The sequence below is a fragment of the Centroberyx gerrardi genome, chromosome 6 (genome assembly GCF_048128805.1).
Source record: "Centroberyx gerrardi isolate f3 chromosome 6, fCenGer3.hap1.cur.20231027, whole genome shotgun sequence".
Taxonomy (NCBI): Eukaryota; Metazoa; Chordata; class Actinopteri; order Beryciformes; family Berycidae; genus Centroberyx; species Centroberyx gerrardi.
The window spans coordinates 20538734-20563581 of NC_136002.1; the positions used below are offsets into that span (position 1 = coordinate 20538734).

At 44.6% G+C, this 24848-nt stretch overlaps 2 protein-coding genes across 3 annotated transcripts in view; both read right to left on the reverse strand.

The window, feature by feature from the left end:
- Nucleotides 1–10285, reverse strand: znf296 (zinc finger protein 296). The gene is made up of 3 exons (XM_071927775.2): nucleotides 10063–10285; nucleotides 7528–7893; nucleotides 1–3801 (listed from the first exon to the last, which is right to left on the reverse strand). Exons 1-3 carry the CDS (start codon nucleotides 10280–10282, stop codon nucleotides 2006–2008), a joined length of 2382 nt encoding a protein of 793 aa, XP_071783876.2. The 5' UTR covers nucleotides 10283–10285; the 3' UTR covers nucleotides 1–2005.
- A 2914-nt stretch (nucleotides 10286–13199) lies between these two features.
- Nucleotides 13200–24848, reverse strand: part of clasrp (CLK4-associating serine/arginine rich protein) — a 12529-nt gene continuing 880 nt past the window's right edge. The window contains exons 2-21 of one of the 2 annotated variants that reach the window (XM_071927612.2): nucleotides 24475–24614; nucleotides 23812–23909; nucleotides 23595–23696; nucleotides 22372–22451; nucleotides 22027–22111; nucleotides 21788–21924; nucleotides 21192–21288; nucleotides 20600–20678; nucleotides 20411–20484; nucleotides 20242–20283; nucleotides 19904–20101; nucleotides 19053–19376; nucleotides 18778–18963; nucleotides 17803–17842; nucleotides 16125–16185; nucleotides 15870–15928; nucleotides 15182–15228; nucleotides 15012–15097; nucleotides 14744–14768; nucleotides 13200–13835 (exon numbers count right to left, since the gene is read on the reverse strand). In XM_071927612.2, coding sequence (XP_071783713.1) covers nucleotides 13793–13835; nucleotides 14744–14768; nucleotides 15012–15097; nucleotides 15182–15228; nucleotides 15870–15928; nucleotides 16125–16185; nucleotides 17803–17842; nucleotides 18778–18963; nucleotides 19053–19376; nucleotides 19904–20101; nucleotides 20242–20283; nucleotides 20411–20484; nucleotides 20600–20678; nucleotides 21192–21288; nucleotides 21788–21924; nucleotides 22027–22111; nucleotides 22372–22451; nucleotides 23595–23696; nucleotides 23812–23909; nucleotides 24475–24573 — 1962 coding nt within the window. In that variant the 5' untranslated portion in view covers nucleotides 24574–24614 and the 3' untranslated portion in view covers nucleotides 13200–13792. Of the gene's footprint in view, nucleotides 13836–14743; nucleotides 14769–15011; nucleotides 15098–15181; nucleotides 15229–15869; nucleotides 15929–16124; nucleotides 16186–17798; nucleotides 17843–18777; nucleotides 18964–19052; nucleotides 19377–19903; nucleotides 20102–20241; nucleotides 20284–20410; nucleotides 20485–20599; nucleotides 20679–21191; nucleotides 21289–21787; nucleotides 21925–22026; nucleotides 22112–22371; nucleotides 22452–23594; nucleotides 23697–23811; nucleotides 23910–24474; nucleotides 24615–24848 lie in introns of those variants that run through there. The other variant, XR_011785601.2, reaches the window with a different exon arrangement.

The window sequence follows — 24848 nt, forward strand, 5'->3', positions numbered from 1 at the left end:
TGCGCGTTTCGCCTCAATTCTTTATTGAGCTTCCTCATGACAAGGTCAATTACAAAACGGTGTCAAGTTTACAAAGACGGTGGAGCAGTAGCCTCACAATAGCCAGTGTTCAGCACAGAGAAGAGCAGAGACAACCAGAAATGCTGGGAAAACAAGTTGAGGGCATGAAGCAGTGACAGGCAGTTATTAATAATAATAATAATAATAATAATAATGGCAACAGCAAGAATGACTGTCAATCTATATACAAAATATTGTCCCTGAACAGTTACATTCCACTCATTCCAAATCAATCATTCACATTCATCCCCCATAATTAAATTTCATAGACAAAGCACATAATAATTATATTTTTTTTCTCAAAAAGTGTCCAAAAATAGGGGTTCCCTGACATGAGTGTAAATAGAAATCAAAAACAGTAGTACAAATTCATCACAGTAGTCAGAAAAGAGTTGGTAGCACTGCACTTCACAACCTTGTCCTATTATATTGCCATGTCAAAACAAATCGATTTCCTGATGATATGCTAGGCTACCCATGGCTAACTTGTGTTCCTGAGCTCACATCAGTGTTGTTGACACACGCTGACCCGCCGGACGCACAACACCATGCTTATGACTAGCTGTGTCACGCTTTGGACACAAGATCCTAGGACAAAGGGTTCAAGTAAAAGTGTCACCAGAGAATTTCCCTGTATATATATTTATATACACACACACACAAAAGCATTCACACAACTCACTCACACACACACAAGTGCTCACTCGGTGGTACCCACAAAACTCCACCAATCTAGCTATTACCGCACCTCTCAACCCTGTAGTTCAGCAGTGAACAGACTTTTCAGTTACACAACCACCAACATGCAGCATCCATAAATTAGGACTAATTCAAACACAGGCAAAAAGAGCAGTACTGAACGTTTCAAATGGCTGCAAAACATGCATAAGCTTCAAGCAGTCCAGCACTTTACAAATGTAAACAATGGAAAAAAAAGAAATTACCGCCACAATAATCCAATAAGTACAAATAGAGGAAAATAAAACACACCCGTTTCACATGTATGTAAAATTGCCGTTTTTTTTTATGCATAGAAACTAAGCATGGAAAACATCAGTAGATGAGACTTGTCTCCTTATTCACATTTATAAAATTAGAACAACAAAAACACATCCATACATACTGTCACACAGTCAGGAGCACAACCTTGCTAGGCCCCAGGAGCCCTGTAAACATTACATCAAGTGACAAGTGTTGTGACAACCAAGCGCCTTTTAAAAAGAGAAGAAGAGTTTGAGAAACTGCAGGCAGACAGTGTTTGGATTCGTTTCACCCCTGTCTCTGTTCAAACATCTTTAGTCTTTAAAAGGTCTTCAAGATAGGGAACCAGTAACAGCTAGGTAGGAGGATATGACCCAATCATTAAGATATCATTAAGAAATATATTTAATTAACATTGCTTTTATGCTAAGCTTTGTATTTAATAGCAAAGAAATATCAGTTTTTCATATTATCTGACAATTACCATCCAACTGTGCTCACATCAGCTGTCCAGTGGGTCACCAGAGGGATAATTTGCTCTTCTTTTTGCATCCTGCACTGCAACATGGTGATCACTTTCCTGTGTTGGTGTGGACTGTGGTGGTTCACTTCCTGTTCAAGAGTTCTGGTAATCTCCCTATTGAATGTCATGGCCTTGTTTTGTTCTGTGGTCTAAAGTAGGCACTTCGTTTCAACCAGTGGCTTTGCATATGCTTGTGAGCAACGTGTCTGGCTGCTGTGTGCCTCATTGCTGACAGAGGGAAGGGGGAATGGCGCGGGACTGCCTGCTAACTTTCTGCAGCTTTCTGCAGCTTCTCCTTTAAGATTCCAGTTTAAATTGACTGTCAGTTGAATTGTGGAACAAGTTATTTTCATTTGCATGGACGAGTTAAATTGAATGCAGTGCTTTTGAGTATGTGAATGTCAACCTCAGGGTGACCAGGGGAGTTGCTGAGCCTGGGTTTTAGGGAGCAGAAGTCAAAGCCAAGCCCACCTCTGCACTGCCCTCCGATGGGAGCTCCTCCACCATGGCTGGACTCCCACGGTTCTCCCCGTACTCCGCTTGGTTCTGCTCTTCCGCCATCTCCAAGCTTTTCACCACATCGCCCTCCATTTTGCTCTCCATCCCGATCTGATCCAAACTGGCCTCATCCTCCTCCATTTTCACTACGACTGCCTCCTCTTCAGCTTTAACAGCAGCCATGGCGTCAGCAGCGCTGGCCTGTGCGTAGGCTCCTACGCTGGCGTGACTCAGGCCGTGGACTTTCTTCAGATGCTTCTCCAGGGTGGCGTAGACGTTGAAGGGCACCCCGCACAGCTGGCACAGGAAGGGCGCCCTTGCCCCGCGGGCGCCGTGGGTCTTCATGTGACGTGTCAGCTTGGAGCTCTGGGCGCAGGCGTAGCTGCAGAGGCCGCAGCGGTACGGCCGCTCACCTGTGTGGCTGCGCCGGTGCACAGTCAGGTTGCTGCTGTTGCGGAACTGTTTACCGCAGTACTCACAGGCTTCATCTTTCTTCTTCTTGCCACCTGAACTGCCATTAGTATTGTTATTGCTCCCTCCACTGCTCCCACCTCCTCCTACACTCCTCCGCTCGTTCTCCCTCTGCCACTCCTGCACAACCTCGCTGGCTTTGGTCGAGTTCCACTCCTTCTCTCTCTCTATGATCTCTCCACTTTCGTTCTCCCATTCCCCGACTCCCCGCACTCTGTCGCCCATCTCTGGCCGCTTGGGCGTGCAGTTGCCACTAGCGATACCGCTCTCTCCGCTGCCCCCCGTCTCCCCGCTCTCCAGTGAGCCTTCAGAGGGGCTGGCGCAGGGAGAGGTGTGCTGGTTTTCACCCTGCCCCTCCGCCTCCTCCTCGCCTGCCTCTCCTCCCTCTCTCTGGCGCTGGAAGAGCCTGAGCAGCTCCCTGTCCGGCGGGCGAGTCTGGGAGGTCAGCAGCATCAGGCCTGAGCCTATGGAGAGGTGCTTGGGCAGGCTCAGGTCCAGCTCAGAGGGGCCCTGGGCTCTCACCTCCGCTCCACCGCTGACCGCCCCCTCTCCCACAATTCCAGCCGCCTGCACCGGAAACCTGCCTCTCATCCCCTGTCTCCCGGCTTCCTCCTCCATCATCGCCATCCCCATCTCCACCGGCTCGTATCCACCTCCGCCTCCGCCGCTGCCCTCCCTGCGGTGGCTCCTCATGTGGCGGGCCAGCTGGCCGCTCTGGGCGAAGGCCTGATCACACACTCCGCAGTGATAGGGCCTCTCGCAGGCGTGGGTCCTGCGGTGGGCGGACAGGCTGCGTAGGGACTGGAAGCCCTGGCCGCACAGCTCACAGGGGAAGTCTGCTGGGAGGCGCCCGGTCTGGGGGAAGGGAGAAGCGGCCGGCGGGGAAGAGGACGGGGACAGCACCAGGCCGCCGGTGTTACCAGTCCCTTCAGCCAGCTCCCTCAGCCGGACCGAGAAGTTCAGAGCCTGCAGGTTACTGGAGGTGGTGGAGGTGTGCGTCTGACGGGAGCGATGGAGGCGCAGGGCGGAGGGCTGGAAGGCAGAGGCAAGCGCTTGGCTCAGGTGGCGCGGGTCCAGAGTGGCAGCAGCAGTTTTGTGCCGTTTGAGACCCCCTCGTCCTCCTCCTCCTCTCTTGTCTTCCTCGTCCTGCTCATCCTCTTGGTAGATGCTGAAGGAGTGTGTGTGCTGCGCGTGCTGCAAGAGGGCCCACGCAGACGGGAACATGCCTTCACACTGCTGGCAGGTAAAATAGGAGGGTTCCTCGGCCACTGCAAAACACACAGATGGACACAGTAGAGTTAGTAATTTTGTTTAGTATCTATATTCTTAGAGCCAGTTAGTAGAGATTCTATCATGTAAAATATCGTCTTGCCCTTAAAAATGCATTGACTTCCACCAGTACTAAATAAATGAAGTGAATCCATTTAAAAGTTAAAAGTTATAAAAACTGAACAAGGTCTTAAGTATCAACACGTTAAATGCAGAATCTAACAAGATTGTAACATAGACTATAGAGAAGGTGACTGGCATGGAAGCAAATGATAGTAGGGTGAAGAGAGGGGCCAAGTGATGCAGAGGTAAGTGGAGGCAGAAAGAATGCAACAATGAAAAAGTGAGTGAAAAGGGCACAAAAAGAGAGTAATGATAGGGCCGAAAGCAGAATAGAGAAGAGGGGGCGCCGGAAGCTGAAAGGCCAACAGAGAGGGGAGCTGCGTCGCAAAGTACATCTGGAGATATTTTTATATGTGGATAGCTTTGTCTCGTAACCGAGAGCCACTCTCCAATTAAGCTGCAAATTGCTAATTAGCAGAACGTAGAAAACGAACGCTTTATGCAAATCAGGCACTGACTCAGCCTGCTTGACAAATGAGGCCTTTCTGCATAAATCAAAATTGGAGAGAAGATCCCCAAATTGAGGGGGAAAACAGTTCTCTTTTTTTTTTTTTGGAGAGGTTCAAAGCCGACTCTGGTATAAGCCTCTTTCATGTTTCCTCAAGTCAAATCCTTCTGTATTTTACTGGAGGGGGGGAGGAGAGAGAAGATGAAAAAGAGAGCAACTGTTTCTTTCTCTTTCCCTCTCCCTCCCTCCCTCCCTCCCTCTGTCTGGAGAGGAGCGGAGCTGTGGTGTTCATGTCCTTTAACCTAGCCCAAAGGAGAAACAGAGGAGAAGTTGTGATACTTCTTTAAAAATAGGGTGAAGAGTGAGAGCAGAAAAAACAGATAGGTAGGTCAGGACTCGGGAGATAAAAAGAAAATGAGATAAAAAGATTATAATGTCGTGCGGGGGGCCGAGAGACACCGCGAAAATATGTCACCCCTTTGGATTGTACTTCAGACCCATCCTCCAACCCCAGCGCTCCTCACCCCTCCGCCCCCAAACCCTCCAAATCTTTCCCTGAGGGGGGGGCTTTTGTCTCGGGGTCCTGGAGTGAAACACAATACCCAGCCGGTTTCTCTTTCGCTCTTTCCTTCCCTCTCTCCCCTCTCGCTCGCTTTTTTTTTGTAAGGATTCCCATTTGGCCCGGGGTAGCACTTGAATATTAAGCAGAAGCAATAACTACTAATTAAAAATGCAGATTGGCTGGGAGCACTAACGAGCAGCAGGCAGAATCTCTTTTCCCTTGGGAGGCAGAGGGAGGAGAAAAGAGGGGAGGGGGGGTAGAAATTGAAAGAGGGCAAAGCGAAAGAGTGTGTTGAAGATGGGGGGAAGAAATGGGGGGGGGGGGATGTTGGAGATGAGAAAAAACAAACAAGGAGAATAAATAAAAAGAAATGAGACAGATGCACACGGCTCTTCAGTAATCCATCACACTCTACCCCCTTCTCTTTCTCTCTCACACACACACACACACACACACACACACACACACAAAATAGATGGAGGACCTATCTGTTGTGGGATAACTGCTCTTTCACTCTCAGTCATCTCAGAAGCTGAAGATGTTCAGTCTCCCTCCCACAGTCACAAACCAACAACACACACCACAGACTGCGTGTGAATCTCATACTGTATTAAGTAAAATACGAGCTCCTACTACTTCAAGGCTGCCTGCAAAACAGCCTCCATGAAAAACAGATTTTTTCCAAAAAGGACTAACCTTGCTACACACCATTCAAAAACTCAAACTCATTCTGTGGCCAACTCATAATTCAACCACACATACTCCATAAAGTCTAAGTGGAAATTATGTCAAAAGCTAGGTATAATATATTGGATTTCAATTATGAAGCATGATTCAAAGCAAATTCAACCTACATTTGTTAATAAAACTTTAATCCAAAGTTATCTACTTTTGCATTATTCAAAAAACTGTAGTGCTCTTTCCCCTCGGGTCGTGCACGTGGTAAAGTTTGTTGTATAATCCTGTGGGCACCAAATAACCAAACTCATATGTGCTGACAGAGAGCGAGAGACAGAGAGACAGAAAGAGAGAGAGATGAAAAACAGATAAAAGACTGAAATAGAAAAACAAGAGAGACTGTGGACAAACGGAAATGGTGCATGCACCAGTCCCCAGAGCGTTACACAAAGGAAGGAACTGCTAACGTGTGTGTACATGACAGAGAGAGAGAGTTTCAAAATGTGTAAAAGGGCACTCATACCTACTGCAAGTGTGTAGCAAGATGTCCATTTGCAATCATTTAGAACTTCACACATAGTCCTTTTCACTTTACACATACTGTATGACCTTCAAACACATATGATCTTTGCAGTCAAAACACAATAAAAGCTCTTTTTGCTCTCAAGTACAATGCTGGCCATTGGACATGAAATTCCTTGTAAGGAATTTAATGAGAATTCTTGAATTGCTGATTGAGTTTCGATGGGCTTGACCCTCCACCGTGACATTTTTATTTTTTTATTTTATATTTTTTATAATTTGGCACAAGCATCACGGTGTCCGCAGTACCATCTTCGCTACTGTTTCTATGAATCTATCTAACAACTGAAAAAGACCTTTAGAAAAATCACTGTTTTAAAGTCAACAGTAATCTACAAGATACCTGACTGCTGACTGAAATTAAGGCAGAGAGAGAGAGAGAGAGAGAGACAGAGAGACAGAGAGAGAGAGAGACAGAGACAGAGAGACAGAGAGACAGAGAGACAGAGAGACAGAGAGAGAGAGAGAGAGAGAGAGAGAGAGAGAGAGAGAGAGAGAGAGAGAGAGAGAGACAGTGAGAGAGAGACAGAGAGAGAGAGAGAGATCTTGAATTGAAGACACAACAAAAATCAAAACAAGAAGAAGAGGAAGAAGGAAAAAGAAGATGCAGAAGATGAAGGAAGAGACGAGGAAGATGGAGATGAAGTGAGCAGCTCTGTCACCATCAGATGGATTCCCAGGAGCTCAGGTGGCTTGGCCCAGGGCAGAACAGCGGGAGATAGCAGAGGAGCTGCGCATGATGCAACGTCCCCCGTTAAAGTGTCATGACAGGAGGAGTGCAACACGAACACGCTTCACATCTACACTTCTGACCGCTTTCTACTGCAAGACATGGCAAGAATCAACAAAATTTCATCCCGTTCAAACATAAAGCTCCCGTTCGAAAGGAGTTGACGACCATGTGAACGGTGACACACTGGAGCTCGCCCTGTCCTCTGTGAGATATCACCGAGAGGCCGAGATGCTGCTGTCCAGAAAGTGACAGACACGGAGGGGGAGATGTGTTTACCTGGCCACTCCACCTAAGAGACTGACAGTCATGGAGATGGAGAGGCGCTCTGGAGCTCAGGTGCTCAGCGCGGCGCCCTCAGGGACCCTCGGGGCCTCCGAACGCTCCTGCTGCCTATCCTTTCCACACAATTAGCCTGTGCGTCGCTAACTCACGCAGGTCTGCTAATGGCAACGGCTAACTAATGAGCTGGACTGGGGAGGGAGCGGAGCGGTTGTTAAAAAGAAGGGAGGCTGCTGGGGGGGTGGGGGGTTGAAAAAATAAAACAAAACAAAAAACAGAGTCACTAATTAGCAACCTGCCCTTCTTCTCGGGGCACTCACCTGTTTTGTTAAGCTCCGCCTTCGCCTTCACCTTCACCTTGGGTTCCTCCCCCCAGGTTCTGTCCCTGTCGCCCCCTCTCCTCAGCTCGATGAATCCCGCCCCCAGCCCGCCGTCGCCGGCACGTCGCTGCGCCGGGCGTGGGCTGGCAGGTGAGGGAGGCGTGTTAGCATTAGGGACTTGGCTTCGGGAACGGCAGCCTCCCTGTTTGTGTTGGATGAATGCCAGGATGTGGGCGAGGGGGAAGGCCTGGCTGCACTGGCCGCAGGTCAGGAGGTCACGACCCTCGTCGCAGACTCTGATCTCCGGAGGGCAAGACCTCGCCTCTAGTGAGGACGGGTCTGAGCCGCCCGCCGTCTCAGGGGCATCTGAGGAAAGAGACAGGTAGGAGAAGGGAGAGAGGGGAAGGAGAGAGCAGAGGAACACAGAAAATGAGAAAACAAACACCGATTGACCGATTATTGAAGTCTTCCCAGGGCCAATCAACTTAATCCACATGGCTTTGCTCTCATAATCACAGAAATTACAGCCAAGGTAGAACACCAAGGCATTCAGTGGCACACGTGACGCCACACTTCACTGGAACAAACAAGTCCTGGTTCTTGAGAGTGCTAGTTTCACTTGTACCTTCCCCCTCTAAAGCAACGAGGCCAATCTGCTCAGCCAACACTGACCACTTCCTTCAGCTAACCCAGAACAGATCAGCATCGCTGAGGCTGCTGGGTGGAGCGAGACAAACTGTCCGTCTCAGCAGGAGCTACAGCCTCCAATTAATATCAATAATGCTATGTATTAAAAGCTGAAAGTGATGATTTTAAAGGTGAATTTTTTACAGTCATGACTTCCGGCTTTCACACACAATTATTTACCACTTGCCCTACCAGGCACATGTAGCCAGGGTTTCTCAACAGGAAGTGGATTACAATAAAAAAAAAGACTGAAGGTGCTTCAGATAAGCACAGCCCTTTACTTTTTTTTTTTTGTAAATTTCACTACAGCTTTCCCTGTTAATGACAGCTGATCAGATTCACAGTTAACAACCTGACAACTCTGAGATCTTAGGTGGTTAGTTTGCACTTTGAAATGCAGGAAATGGGTTGAAAATGCAGGTTGAATGTGGTGAGCTGTGAGAACAAGGCACAAGCATGGGAATAATCTGCCTCAAACCAAAACCAACCTCTTACAGCCTGGGTAAACTTTGGCCGTTTCTAAGATAGTCTCACAGCTCAGTCCAGGTAGGGCTGTGTTAGTTTGGGTGAGGAGGAGGAGGAGGAGGAGGGGGGGGGGGAGGAGGGGGGGGGGGGGGTCAGTAGACTATTGCTCAACGCGGTCACGGGCACACCTTGATGCCTGGACTGGAGCCACCTGCCCGGGCTAGGCCGGCGAGGATACAGGACAGGTACAGACAGTACAGTTGAAAGGTGGATCTCGCCAGTGGTTACTCAAAAATGTCACCTTTCCTGTTTCAGGGCTGCACTGTTTGTGCAGACATGCAAGGCGCGGTTACACACACACACACACACACACACACACACACACACACACACACACAGTGTAGAGACAGGGCCTGTGGTCACACCAGACACGCACCACTGGTCTCGAGTGGAGAACAGTAAAAGGCAATTGTGTTTAAGTTTTTCTTTTCTTTTTTTTTCCCCCTTTCAAAATTGTATGTTATTTGTAAACATTGCTGTCTTTACTTTGACTGAAGAATTTGAGTGGGGTCAAGCTTGTAAATGGAAACAGGCAAAGAGCAATATAGTTATTCTATATTTTCATGCCAATGATATATTTCACGGACCAAATGTAAGAAACGTGTCAGTGATATGAAGCAGGTTGGACACTGCTCAGTCTCTTAGTCCTGTCTGAAACCAGAACAGGCCGCACAAGGAAAACGACCCGTCCCACACTGTCTGGAGGAAGCAGTGAGGTGAAATTGTCCCGAACAAGGTGGAGACGACAAAGTAGACCAACCGAGAAACTTGATCACGGTATAACTAGGAAATATTGTCGTGTTCGGACCTGTAGCCTGTGAAGACAAACCCTGCCCCAACAAACCAGTCCCTCTTCTGAGTAAACCCTTGCGAAAACAACTACAGCAGCAGCGCTATGATAAATACACTATTGGCTACACACGTTACAGCAAAACTATAAGTCCCTTTAGGAATATTATAGAGCCAGCATAGGAGATAAAAATACCATCAGGTGCAACAAAGTCACTGTAAAGTCACTATTGAGTACCAGGAATATTATAAAGCTTTTTAGTTAGGGAATAAACAACCTAAAAACGAAAATTAAAGAGAATGGCGTGTTTATTAGGATGAAGGACAACACAGCCCTCCTAGTCTCCAACTGGGCTAGATCCTTATCAGTTTAAATAACGATTATTCATAAACCTATATAAACCTGCGTCAAACCTTGTGCGCAAACTATCAAAACAGCTGTGAACTGATTTTAATTTAGTTTTGTCGTGAGAAATATCACAGCCTAGTTCGCCAATAGTTTCAACGTGCACCCGCATCGTTGCACTGGCTTACCTTGAATTGCGCTCAGGTGCTGCGGTCGGCTTCCAAGTTTGCGTCTGGACATCGTGTCGGTGTTTCGGCGCCTTTGGGTCCCAAACCCGCGAGCGGATCCAAATCTGTCCGGTCGGTCTGCTCCGGTGAGTTCACCAAGTGGCCCAAACCGAGTGATAATAGACTGCAGTGGCGGGACGCTGTTAGGACTCGCAATGTGCCAGGCGGTGTTCAAGTTCATGCTGTTCCCCCGCAGCGGAGGGAAGAAGGGGGCATGGGCGACTGTAGGCACCGCCCGCCCGCCGCTCCACTCCTCCGACCCCGACCCCGCCCTCCGCAACACACTCCGTAAACACGCTCTTTCTCTCTAACACACACACACACACACACACACACACGCACACGCACACCAAATCTCTCTCACACTCTTTCTCGTTTTCTAACACACATACGCACACACAGTCTCAATCAAGGCTTTCATATTCAGTAACTGGAGAACTTTTTAGTCCAACTGAACGCTAAACTGAGTCAGAGCCGCCCGAGGAGGAAGTAGCTGCTTTTCACAGGTGTCTCAAACCAAACCAGACCAAAACAAGCGGAACATTCATTTCTGCTTTTGTCGTTGACCAGGCACTGTATGTGTGTGTGTGTGTGTGTGCGCGCGCGCGTGTGTGTTCACCTGCAGTTTTGTGGGGAAACCCCGGTGAGGATTTGACCTGTTTACAAACCCTTTCATTCCTAATGGCCAGGCTAACGACAAAAACCTCAAATAGGCCAAAACTAGCTTTGGATGCCAAGTAGTGTAGCAATCTATACGTGGCAACATTGCAAAACGATGAGAAACACAAATTAAGACTGACACGTTCAAGTAGCTGTCTAAATGCTCAGTGAACATCTTTGCCTAAAAAGCAGTGAGGTTTGGCGCCACCTAGTGACGCAAACACAAAACCTCCTCTCCTCTAAGGACAAGTTGGACAGAAGGGAGATAAAGGGGAATGCCACCCATTTTAGGAATTCACATGTTGTGTCTGTGCCCCAGGACAGTTTAGTGTGAACTTGCACCAGTCTTTCCTAAAGACAGAAATCAGAGAGAGAACCCTTGAGTTTGTGATTTCACTGGGATGTGAAATCAGGGGCTGATCCATTGACAGTGAATGGGGCAGTGACTTCGTGGAGCAACAAGATGCAAAGTTGAGTTGTTACACCAAAATTAAGTTTATATTTTAGCATTGCTAGAATAGCTATGAACCAGAATTTAAGCCTCATTTGGGTGCAAGAACTCACACAAAAATCTTACGGGTCAATAAAGTCAGCACCCAATTCACTGTCTATGGAGCAGTGACAGATTTTACATCCCAGTGACATCACAGATTGAAGAGTTAGTTCTCCAGTGTTTAGCTTTAGGAGAGTAGTGCATGTTCACAAGAACTGACTGAACTGTCCCAGGCACAGGAATAACATGTCAATACCAAAATGGGTGGCATTCCCCTTTAAAACAGAAGCAGTTTCCCAACTGTTGTATATTAGCATTTCACTACAAGTAAAACATTCAGCCTAAGGAGTGGCACGACGAGAGCACATACGGTACTCAACTCGCAGGCATAAAGTGCAATTCAATTACATAAAAAGGAAAAAGAACAAATCAATTCAATGTCCATTTTATTTGGAATTCTGCATTTAAGATTGCACATTAATTGTGAACAAAAATAGTTGCTGCAGTTTACCGGTTGGCTGAGGGGAGAATGTATAAAAAAGGCAAATGTAAGCATTCAATAGTTTGCTTTTAGCATATGAATTTAGAGTTCATCAGTTTCCTCATTTCAAATGGATGTGTAGAAATATTCTGTACATCAATGCATGTGATTTGTTTAAAATGGCAGGGATGCAAACACATGTATGGTGAAAAAAGAGAGAGCTACCCGAAGACGAGAAAAAAAAAAAATGCGACAGCGTAATATATAACCATGTGACGAAGGCCTGTGCTATATGCTTAAATAAATAGGAAATTCTATTTAATATACTCAGATCAATAAGAGACAGACAGATGTTAAGTAGTAAATTATGTTGTTTTTTTCATAATTAGAAAAGTAACATAACTGCAGTGTTGGGGAGTAGTTAACTACATGTAGTTCAATTATATCACAGACAAACTTTGCTGCTTTTTTTTTTTTTAAACTTTTTTTACTAAAAGAATAAACTTTATTTCAGCACTGCAAGTCATTTCCCAACCGGTACAAACATGACTGCCATCTTTGTCTCTTTCTGAGCCATTACTCCCCTCCCTGTGAGATCAGATCACCAACAGCCAGACGAATAAAAAAAAATAAAAATAAAATAAAAAGCAGCTTTCTTTTTCTTGTCTTTCCACAGTCAGGTGCTTCCATTATGCTAACGATGATGGCAAATTATACCAACCATAATCAAACGGCAATAATGATAATTATATAATAATATGGATAAAACTTTAAACATTTTACGCTGCACATAGTTTTTTTTGGTGGCCCTGGGTAAAATTATGTGTCTAATGGGCTGTTTTTGCATTTTTTTTTTTTGCACGTGTGCATGAATGAATGAAAACAAGCAGTAAAAAAAATTAATGAAAACATCAGCTAGAAACGGAGGGAAAAGGATGAGATATCTCCTGCAACTTCTATTGTTCTGATATTTCATCTCTCCCGGTTAGCACTATCCCCAAATCATAAGACAGTCATGTTGTCCCCTTAAACATTTTGCTAAATCATTAATTAGGGAGATTTCACCACTCACAACCGTGTTTTTTGTGGCAGCATCGCGGGGCTTTTATTTTGAAAGGAAAATGCGCTTCGGCGACGAGCCTGGAAATGTGGCGAGTTTCACGGAACTTCAGCTCGAGAGGTTACTGGGAGTTCAAAATAACTGACAAAGAGACCTGAGCGTGGAGCTGGCCTGACAGCGGAGATTGGCCCGACAGTAGAACCAGACCCCCCTCGCACGGTCCAGCAACAACCACGTAACCAGTGACGTAATGTGAGGTCCTCGCAACAGGTCCTGACAGTTGAGTAGAATTATTTTTTGCTCAATGCAGTTCACTCATATGAGTATGACAGAAATACACTGTAGGAATCGTTAAGGAGATTCGTCCGTCACCCATACCCCCCCCACCCACCCCCCCCAAAAAAGGCAAATGTAAGCATTCAATAGTTTGCTTTTAGCATATGAATTTAGAGTTCCATCAATTTCATTTCAAATGGATGTGTAGAAATATTCTGTACATCAATTCATGTGATTTGTTTAAAATGGGCTGCAGTGTGCACATTTCTTGTCAGAGAGAAAAATAAACGGGGGCGAGGGCATCAGGAAATGAGGAAGATGCAGGTAAATTGGTGTTAAGTATCGTACACTTTGAAATACAAAAGGGACAAATGTCTCCAGATGAGTCTGCACTAAGAAGTGGTTTGGATCTGATGGTGAAAAGCAGAATGCAGATGTGTAGAAACCAGAAACCTATGTAGTACCCCAGTAACTGCTCAGCTTGGTTGAATTGATTTGTGAAATAAAGTATCGCAATCACAATGCGATACCCCATGTGCAGATACAGTTCCACAGAATATACATTTCCAGATAGTTTTGTAGAATGATTAGTAACCAGTCAGTCCATCTTGAGTTATTTCATTTAAATATCTATTTTGTTGGACAGTGTGTGTGTGTGTGCCGATGATGGCGGTGAGGACTTCGGGATGAAAGGATGCATCCGTGTTTTTCACTGGTCAGCTTAGTATCGGTAGTACGGGCTCCTCGATCGGGACCGTGACCTCCTGGACAAAGGAAGAGAGATGCTGATTGAGAAGGACGAGTGTGAGAGTATCAAGGAGCAAGAGGTTAAAGCAGAGGTGTGACCAAGTCAACTCTGTTCGAGTCCCAAGTCAGTCTCAAGTCTTGAGGCACAAGTCTTAAGTCAAGTCCAAACTAAAAGTAAAGTCCATGTCATTCATGTCAAGTCTCAAGTCTAAAATGAGAAATCAAGAGTCCAGTATCAATTTAATGCCTTAAAGAAAACAAAATATCTAGGACTTTTCAATGCAATATTGTTTTAACAGGATAAAAACTTGGTAGGAGCATCAAGAATTTTATTTCTATAATCAGTTTCAACTTTAATAAATTAAATCTTTCTACACAAATTCAGAAAACATAATTTAAATTCAGCTGTCTGGTGGAACAAATCTCATAACGTTCAATCTCAGTAATTTACACAAACACAAGATCTTTTGTCAAGACTTTAGAAACATTTTCAAGTCATCAAAGTGCAAGTCAAAGTCAAGTCTCAAGTATTCTCTTAATGCATCAAGTCAAGTCTCAAGCAATTAAAACTGACTTGAGTCCAAGTCATGTGACTCGAGTCCCCACCTCTACCATAATGAACGTATATAACTCTCTCTCTCATGTCTTACTGAAACTGAAGGACACACACTGTCGTTACTCTACACACTCCGCCAGAGAGAAACATCTGACAGCCACACTTGAACTCAAGAAAACGTGTCTGCAGTTAAGAGAATATGAATGGGAGCATATTTGTGTGAGAGAAAGACAAAGAACGGAAGTATTGAGATTAAAAGCCAATACGACGAGTCTCTGAGATAATGCTCACGGCCTGCGCCGCATGTGAAAACCCATAATTCATTCTGCTTTATCGGAGCCCTGGGGATTCCTGCGGTTTCTCACATACCTTCTGGATGAGCTGTAGTCTCGGCCTGAGGGACAGAGGACACACAGAGCCACGATCAACACAATAGCATGCCAGAGAAATGTAATGCCCGTAAAACTGTCAGAACAGGCAGAGAGACCGACGATTCAGACAGAGGCTTCGCATATTAAATATTTCGGTTTCTCATTTGTTTAAGATTGCACAACTGAGAGCACAACAGACACCGCAACTTTATCGGACCAAATAATGTGTCAGATCCTGTTTATGACCAAAGTCTCTAAACTCTTACCGTATTTGGATGGGGAGGGCGAGTGGCTCTGCCGTCCATACTGTCTTTCCCACTCATCTCTCTCTTTCTCACGTCGCTCTCGCTCCCTAAACACAGAGCAGTTAGGTCAGACAACGGCAACACACACACACACACACACAGTCCACTTACACACATATATACAGTCTTACTTCATGCGTATCTTGCGTGCCATGGCTCGTAGTTCTCCCTCTCGCTCCTGTAAGACATGGCAATGAGATGATGTATACTGTCATTTCTTACCGCTTTGAACGATTACCATTTGCCCCTTATACAAGCATTTATTACCCCTTATGATTTGCTCTATCACTTTAATCACTTGCATAACCATGACTGTCTTTCATGATCATTTATTGTTTTGTTCTTGTGTTACGCTGCTAAAGGATGCCCATTATAATCTTGTCCTGTTTGACAATACTTGACCTTTGTCTCATCTTACCTTAGTCTTATCTTTGTTGCAGTACTGACTGACCAGAACCAGCCAATTAGAGACTTACACATCTTTTCTTTTTTTCTAGTTTGTACCGGTCTCCTTTACATTCCCAGCTACAAGTTATCTCAGTATCTAAGTAGCCAGGCACTTCTTTGTTTCACAGTATAAATTCTGCTGCAATTTTTTGTTAGACATGCTCTGATTCGGTATGTTGACTCACACATGTATGCAATAAAGAAGCTGTACAGCTGGACGCTCCAAACTAGAGCAGAGTGCTGATTTCCTCAACAGCAGATAGGAGATTTTCTGAGTCTCTGCCTAACCCTCGTGCACATGCACAGACAGACAGCGATACAGACGGCAACACAAACAGACAGAGAGACAAACACACACACACACACACACACCTGTCGTTTGTGTTCCTGCTGCTGGATCTTCACCTGGGCTGCTTTCTTATCCGCCTTGGCTGTAGAATGGGAAAAACGATGGGGAACAGGAAAAAGTAAATACATCAAATCTTATAAGCTGTTTGACCCCCTGTACTTTGTATGAGGTAAAAATGACATCACAACTTGTCCACAAGCCTTGAGGTCTGTATGTACAGTATGTGGATTTCTAAATGAGTGTGCAGGTATGTGCGTTCTCTGTCCCGCGGTACTCACACTGCTTGTTGAGAGCCTTCTGCATGCGTAGCTTCAGCTTCTCCTGCGGGGTCATCTTGGGCTGTAGGTGACACAATTGTATTGTATTAGTACAGCCTCACACAGCCAAAGAGGGAGAGAGTGTGTGTGTGTGTGTGTGATCACAGGAACTGTGCAGGTAAACAATTAATGTACTACCGTCGTTATGTACAGCAGCAGGTGGAAAGGCCACAGATACATACATTGCACGTAATGTCTGTAGTGTTTCAACATACACTACATTGGAATCTTACTGGCTGAACAGGCTATATGTATGTATGTGTGTGTGTGTGTGTGTGTGTGTGTGTGTGTGTGTGTGTGTGAGAGAGAGAGCACAACAAACAGAAGCGAACTCTGTGCACACTGGTGTTGCCTGCAGCTGCTGTAGGATAGTTTAGAAGCAGGACAGGATCCAGTTACATGAACCTGGCCGTTTTCCATATGTGTCCAATATATTTACATGTATGAACGCTGTCAGAGAGGTTAAGGGAGAAGGACGGTTGAAGAGGTGAGAAGGTCGGAAAACTAAACGGGAGCAAGTTCAGGTCTAGCGAGTTCAGAAAACTCAGAAATGGCCAGTGGTGTTTTATCACAGCCACACCCATCACTGGGCCGTTTACACCTGGCCAGGCAGGAATAACTGCAGGTCAAAACACTGCACAGGTACGCTTGAAAAGAGAGACTGAATTACAGCCTTCGCTCCATTTGCCTGTTTGACAGTTATATTTTGAGCCGAGTATAATATTCAAATCGTTTCTGCTTTTCCAGGGATGCAGTGAGAAGAAAAGCGTGCTCAGGACAGGAAACGGTCCAGAATGTTAGCAGGAAAAAACAAAAACAAAAAAAAACTAAGTGTGAATATATGCATGTTACTGTGTTTTTCATCAGGTCTTCAATATGTATCTGGGATGTTAAACATTTCCTTTCAAGAGCCAGTGTGTGTGCTGTTCCAGGTAGACGAGGCTCTGCTGCTTGTTCAGACAAGCCCAGATATGGCTGTCCAGAGCACAACTCCCAGCTTTCAACAGAGCAGCTACCTCTATTACATGGCTGCCTTCACTATTAAATTATCACTTAGCCAGTACTGATAGGTTAGTTATGAGAAGACACATGGTCATAAGAGAAGGAAGCCATCTTGAGAGCAGTGAGAGCTGCCTGAACTCTTTAGGGTCCTGGATATGAGACACACTTCAGGTTATGAGAGACTATAAACAGATATAAAAACAAAGCGCTCTCACACACACACACATATGTACATACACACGCACAAACACACACAACCCCACACTAAAACTACATTCAAGATAGTTAATGGCTTGATAGGGTGCCTAAATTATCAGTCCACACTAGCAGCATTCCACAGAGATGGGAGCATAATTAGGTCAGTCATTCGTCAGTGTTGCCAAGTTCACAAAACCTTCTCAACAAAACACTGAGAAGATGGAGAATAGTGCAATGGCAATTTCAAAATTGATGGTGGGCTTTGACGGCAGTACATATCCACTTAGAAAAAAAAAACAAAAAAATCACATCAATTTCATTCTCTGTGGGCAACAATGGCTTCTACATCCCAGTCTGGTGGACAACCATGTCAGCCTGTCAGGGATGAGGGAGGCGTAGGCTTTAGCAAGAAACCCAGCTAGATCAAATTCTTACTGACTTTGGCAGCTCCCGTCTCTTTACCACCCGGAGTATCAGGCCTGGAGAGAGGGAGAGAGAGGGAGAGGGAGAGAGGGGGAGAGGGAGAGAGACAGAAAGAAAAATAAATCTCTGATTAAAATGATGCATTTACCCGGACGTACTAACAGCAGCACATTATATAAAAGTCAAATTTCAATATAGCACTGTGCTTAACAGACTGTTCTTAAGGCTGCATGACATTGCTGGGCTACCCATGTGTAAATAAATCATAATCTTTATCCAAACATAGTTATTATATAGTTGTCATATGTGCTCGATGATTGAGGTGATTACTCACCTCTTGCCACCGATAATACACGAACAAGACTTTCATTGAGGCAACATAAGCTGTGCCTTCAGTCCTATACATTAACCTGCTTTTAATCATAGAGGCTATGAAATTCATAACACAGCATCAGGAATTAATATATATGATCTGTCAATGTTTAACAATGAAAAGCAAATTAATACAATAATGAAACATCCTCTAATGAAATCATCAAGTCTCTCTGCGCTGTGTCTAACAAGCACATAATTTGTGATAAACTGCGACCAGATTGGTGCAGGAAACCTTATTGAGGCTGTTGTGATAAGTGGCAGTCTAAAGTTGGCCTAGACCTGTTTAGATTGTGCAATCACTAATAAGGATGTTCATGAATAGGCCTAATCAATGATCTGTTATTTAGGCCTATTCTTGACTGTGTGCAACATCAAGAAATGTTATCCAACTAAAAGGGTATCTTGGTGGAAAAATGCTATCTTTTAAATTGACCATTTCAAACAGCATAACAGCCTGCTGGGTTCACGAGTCAAACTCTGTTTGAATCTGTTTGAGTCATTTGCCGATTATGATCAGTGCATCCCGAGCCTTTGGCTCTCTTGGGGTGTTACAAGATATTTGTGTAGCTGTGCAAATTCACATGTCCCTGCCTGAATGTTTACAGTGTCTTCTTACTTTCTTAGCTTGTCAGAGAGGGCAGTGGTAGAGGGCTGGGCCCCTCTGTGAGCAGGGGAGGGACTGTGGTTGGGGTGACTGGGAGACTGAGAGGGACTGGGGCTGCTGCTGTCCCCCCGCCGGTGGCCTCCAGAGTTCCGACCCCCTCTCCTCGAACCGCCCCCCTGCCGTGAGCTGGACCGGGACCTGGGGGAAAACAGGTGGGCTAAGCTCATTGCCATGTGCATTATAAAACAGCAACTCCAGCACTGTCAGGTAATATCGACCAGTCTTACCTTGTCCGTCTGCGTGCTGTGTAGCGTCTCCTGTCCCTGTCCCTGTCTCTGTCTCTGTCCCTTTCTCGCTCTCTGTCTCGATCGTTGGAACGAGATCGCGTCCGGTCACGTCTCCTCCAGGATCCAGCCCCTCCGTTCCCTCCTCTCCCCCGGGACCGAGAGCTGGAACGCCGTCTTGACCGGGAGCGGGTGCGAGAACGCCGTCCATCCCTCCCCCCGCGACCCCGCCGGGCACGGCGCGAGCGGGAGGAAGAGCGAGAGGAGGAACGAGATGAGGAGCGGGAGGAGGAGGAAGGAGAGCGACTGGATGAAGACCTTCGTCTCCTGGACAAACAGAGACACAGAGTTTTAGTAACAACACCAACACAGCGCCTACCCTGTCGCTAGAACGCTAACAACACTACTGATTTCTTGGTTTTAGTAATCTTACTTTCTGTTGACTTTAAATTATCAAATATTTAAATTTGATTTCAGTGCTTTGCATATAATTATGCGGTCCTATTGTTTTGACATGCACAATCACTAACTAGTAAATGTGTGTGAAAGCATACAAATACCTCATCACACATATTACATTTTCACACATGCAAAATTGAATTGATCAGATTTGTTACTTGAGAGTGACATCATGCACTGACATTTCACGTGAGACTACACTATAAAAGTGAGTCATATTATCAATTGTTCACCTCAAAAAAAAAAAAAAAAATAAATCTGTACTCCACCTCACCTACCACAAAAATCAATCAGTATTCTTTCTGCCTCAACAGCTGTGGTCATGTCAATGGACAACAAAATGACTGCAAGGAGAACACAACCAATGAAAAGCCAGGAAGGGGAAAGTTACCGACCGGGAGCCCCTGCTATGACCTGCGGGATGCTGCGAGTTGGAGGGGGTGTGGCCAGAGTGAGGAGCAGCCGCCGCCGCCGCCTGCGCTGCTGCGGCAGCCTCGTCATCGCTGCCTCCGAAGCTCGTGATGAAGGTGATCTTCTCCGGACCAGGAGACCGGGACCGGGACCGGGACTCGGAACTAGATTCTGACTCCGGTCTGAGAGAGATGAGAAAATCACCCATCATCATGTTACTGACAGAGCAAATAGTGAAATAGTTCAAATGCATATATGGGCCGACAGCAGAGGGAATTAACACAGAAAATAGAACAAAAAAGAAAAAACAGTGTACACTTACCGTTTGTAAGGGTCGTATGTTGGGCTGTCTCTTCTGGCATAGCTGGAATATGGGATGGCGAGGAAATACGTTAGGCATGCTTACTGTTATATTTATTATATTTTAAAGCCCCCAAATATGAGGTAAGTGGACTGTTGGGAAAAAACCTAAAAGGACAACATGAAGTTACCTGGGTGGGCTGATCTGTCTGCCTTTCAGTCTCTTCTCTCTGAACTCTCTCCTTTGTCTGCGAGAACGGCGGCCCTGAGATTATCAAACATATTGCTTTTAGTAACAAGCGGCAATACAGCAAAGACAAGCACATGCGCACACACACGCCACACGCACACACACACACACTTCAAAGGTTGTATCTTACAGAGTACATGGCCTTCTCTGCCTCCAGAGCCTTGGCATGTTTGATGGCCTCCACTTCCTCCTTGTCTTTCCTCAACATCCTGATAAACAGGTAATATGTTAACAGTGTAATAATAATAATATTAACAGTATAAAGTAGTGAAGTTGTTTTTTGAAGGTGATATTTTTAACTGCTCATTAAAATGTAAAAACATTAAAAGTGTTTGAGCAGTGTTGTTTTGAGCACTGCACAGCAGTGGTTTCTTAATATTTTCTCTGGGGACAAATGTTTTAAAACCAAATTCTCTCAAGGCCCAAAGCTGTTTTTGCAGTTGGTGTATGCAAATTTAACAAAATCTACCACTGCTTTTTAGACTGCTAAGCTAATAGCTTACAGAGTTTCATCCCTTCCATTACAAGGACTCAAGAAATAAATAGTGAATACTATATTCCTCAATTTTTTGGGAACCTATATTAATCTTTTCACAGCAAGACAATTGCAATAATGACATGACAGAGCTCATAGGTCCTGTATTCTTTCAAAATTATATGCATGCTTTTGCTGCCTTCTTTGACAAGCAAGGGACATTTTAATAAAATCAGTGAGATTTTACCTAACAAAGTCTCCTTCAGCCATTCCATATGGGGTTGCCATTTTGTTCAGATCCAACACCTGCTCCTGGTTGAGCTCATCAACATCCACCTCCACATCTATACATACACACAATGTACATTTTGTAAACAGAAAGCACTTAATCATATCCATGCAAATTTAATCCTCATGCTCATGTTTGACAACTATTTGCGTTGAGATAGAGCGGACGTACAGAACAGGTACTTGATAGTAAGCAGCTGGTAGCAGGTGTGTAGGTTAAAAAAAATATATAAAAAAAACAAAAACAGAACTGGAAAAACAAGAGAAACCCGCAAACTGAGCAAAAATAGGAAAAATCCCATCAAGTTGTTTCCCTGACTTAATTGGATAATTGAATATTTGCACATATATTAAGCCAGGTGTGTTGCCATTTCTTTAGAACTGATGAAAGTCTAAAGGACAGAAGAATATTATTTTTCTTTGGTGCACTTTTTTCCTCTGCACCCCCTTTTTTATCAATTGTTTGATGCTACTTAACATCAGGGCTTCATTTTGCCTCAGTTCATCTCTTTGGATACTGTGCAAACCTTATTAGTAACAAACCCATTTCCTAACCGATATCTGGGATGCCCTCGTCCTCTTCTGATTCGCTGTTCTCAGAATTGTCTTCCTCTTTATCCGACAGGGGTTCCGGCTCGGTCACAGTGCTGTCTTCATAGGTGTAACCAATGGTGGCCTTCTTCTCAGCCAGTCTGCACAAACAAAGGACGGACTTATCAATACGTGGCTATATGCACACGTGAGCAAACGCACAACAAGGAACCCATGGAAGACCATTTTTACTTGGGACTCACTTTTTCTTCTCGTCCTCATTTGGTCTCTGCAGGCCACCATAAAGCTCATCCAGGTAGATCTGGTATAAACACTGCTCCTCAGAGACTGCAGGGGGACAGCAGGGAGTTTAAGAGCACACCTTCAAAATATATCCACTGAGGGAGAGCTAACAGAAACCGGCTGTTAAAGTCACAATAAGGAGAAATACAGAGCACTGGAAAGATTAACAGGGCAGAAGCATAACACAGGGCTTGTCAGTGTTTTTCTTATTTCACTGTCAATGTAGTTTCTGAAAGTGAATTGAGATTTAAATTACTCTTGAAAGAGCATATCAGCCATGCAGGAGTTGGTGGATAGATACTCACTGTTGGCAAAGTCATTCTGCACTAAGCCTCTGTAGCGCTCGTAATTGCATTTCCTTTCCTCCGACTCCTGCTCTGGGGTGCTGAGTAAGACAAAGAGTATAAAGGTTGTTTTTTAGATTCATGGCTTCGCTGAATACTCAATTCTCGCTGTGAGTTGAGCATTTTTGGCTTCTAGCTCAGCCTACAGCGTCAGACTTTGAAGCAGTGCAGCAGAAGAAATTAAATAGCGGCTCTCAATCAATGTACTGCTAAATTATCTCCACTACTACTTTTTATGTTTACACACAGGAACAACTGGAACCTTATTCATTTTACCTACCAAGATTCATTTTTGCTAGTATGCAACTACATTTATTTAGAATTTATATAATAAAAGTATAATAGAAGTTGTGTAATGCTCCTCAAACCATACAAGGCACAAATTGAACAATTGCTATCTGATGCCCTTTGGACTTCAAAAATGTTGAAAAATAATAGTTTACCATTTTTTTTTAATGTTCTATAAAAAGAACACATCTGACACAAAGAAAAAAATTGAAGCTTAAATACACACTTTAAAGGTTTATACTAAAAAGCTCAATAGATGTTTATTTCTGAACATGACAGGATGGACAGTGACGGGGTGGGACTTTATTGGATGTGATAGAAATCAAAGGGAAAATATATTATTTATTTTCTTACACCTTTGTCACAGAAATAGCAGCACTGTCCCCATGGCAAAGTACCCTGTCTCCACTAAAACCAGGGTGATTAAAATTCATTATGTTTTAATTGACTTTGGGGTACATACACTGAATGATTTCCCCTCTCTACTAAAAAATAATAAAAAAAAAACTTCTTCTATCTCTGCTTAGTGCTTCAATGTCTTTTCCAAGCACTCGCTCTTACATGATCTTTCTATGGTCTCTATGGTATTCATGCACTCATATTTTTGGTTGCTTTCAATTTTTGGTGGTATACAATTGAAGCTCATCCTACTAGTGCACTCATTAAGACGCTCTGTGTACAAGCGTCAGCTAAATGCCTAAAAAATCAAAATAATAATATAATCACTGTATCTTAAACTTTTTTGCAAGTAATTTTGGTCCACAACTGATTACACTTCAAAGTGATCTGTGAATGATGAATGAATCCACAATCAGAGCACAAGAAAAGAGTCAAACTGTATTCATACTTGACAGTGTCTGGTTGAAAGTGCGACTCTAGGTATCTGTAAGACTTACACAGTGCTGAGCAATGGAGGGGTGTAGGTGGGGATGTAGTCCAGGTGAGCTCTTACGTCAAACCTGTCAATCATGTTGTTGGCATCTCCCTGCCATGGCATCCTTATGACGAGAGAAAGAGGTACAAACTGATCAGTAAAAACCCACAAGTACTGTGTGTCTGGTATGTGAGTGTGTGTGTGTGTGTGTGAGTGAATGTGAGTGTGTGTTTCCTCACATGTTGATGGGACTCTCTGCAGCCAGTGCCACAGCAGGATCCAGATGGATCTTGTAGGCCCGGCCGTGAACCTGCAGAAACTGAGCAGGATCTTTTTTCTGTGGAGAGGAAGAGAAAAGACCGCAACATATGTAAGGACCCACATACAAATTTTGTAAAGTCAAAAGGTTTTGATCCAAAACGCCATTCATCCATTTGAGAAAATAATTTTTACCTGAAATTAATAATTCTGAATTTCAAAAAAAGAGAGCTGATCCCATCGTCAATAGCATCATTTGTTAAACAAGTCTTCACATTATTGAACTTAAATGATATTCCAAATTGACTTTTACTGTCACATAAGCAATCATTTTGTCAGAGTAGGAGTCACATTTTTCAAATGTTGTCTCATTCAATTTACTGTTTACTAAGTAGTGCTGGTTTTCCATTCTGCCAGATAGTTTACTGTATTCACCTGTCGTCCCGGGTCTAAATCAGGCCCTGATTAGACAGCGAGAATTACAAGTATCTGGCAGAATAGACAACCAACAATACTCTTGACCCCGAGGACCAGATTTGAGGACCACTGCTGTAGGCCTTCAGCTTAGCTTCAATAATGGTGACCACAGTAATCCCTCAGCATCACTGTACATTTGGCTGAGCTAGAGGACAAATGTCTCTTACGATCTTCTCGTAGTACTCTCGCCGGCGCTCGCCACGGCGTTTGTAGTCTACCATCATGCCACGGAGCTTGCGCTCATGTTTGCGGGCCTCCTGCCACATGACAGCTCCGCTGGGGGTGGGGGCGCGGCGGGGCACGGCTGCTGTAGAGAGGAAGAGGAAGATACATGGGGAGGAGAGACAGAGGAGAGGGAATCAAGGAGGATGGAGAAAGAAGTAGGACAGACATGGGAATGAGAGGGAGATAGAGGAGAGCGGTGAAAAGGGCTTACGTCCTTATAAATTTCAAAATGGGACAAGTTGCATGGACAGAGCCAAGTGGCCTCGCTAAGACTCACTTGTAACGTTTTCCCCAAAACAAAAACAGTGACTCCTCC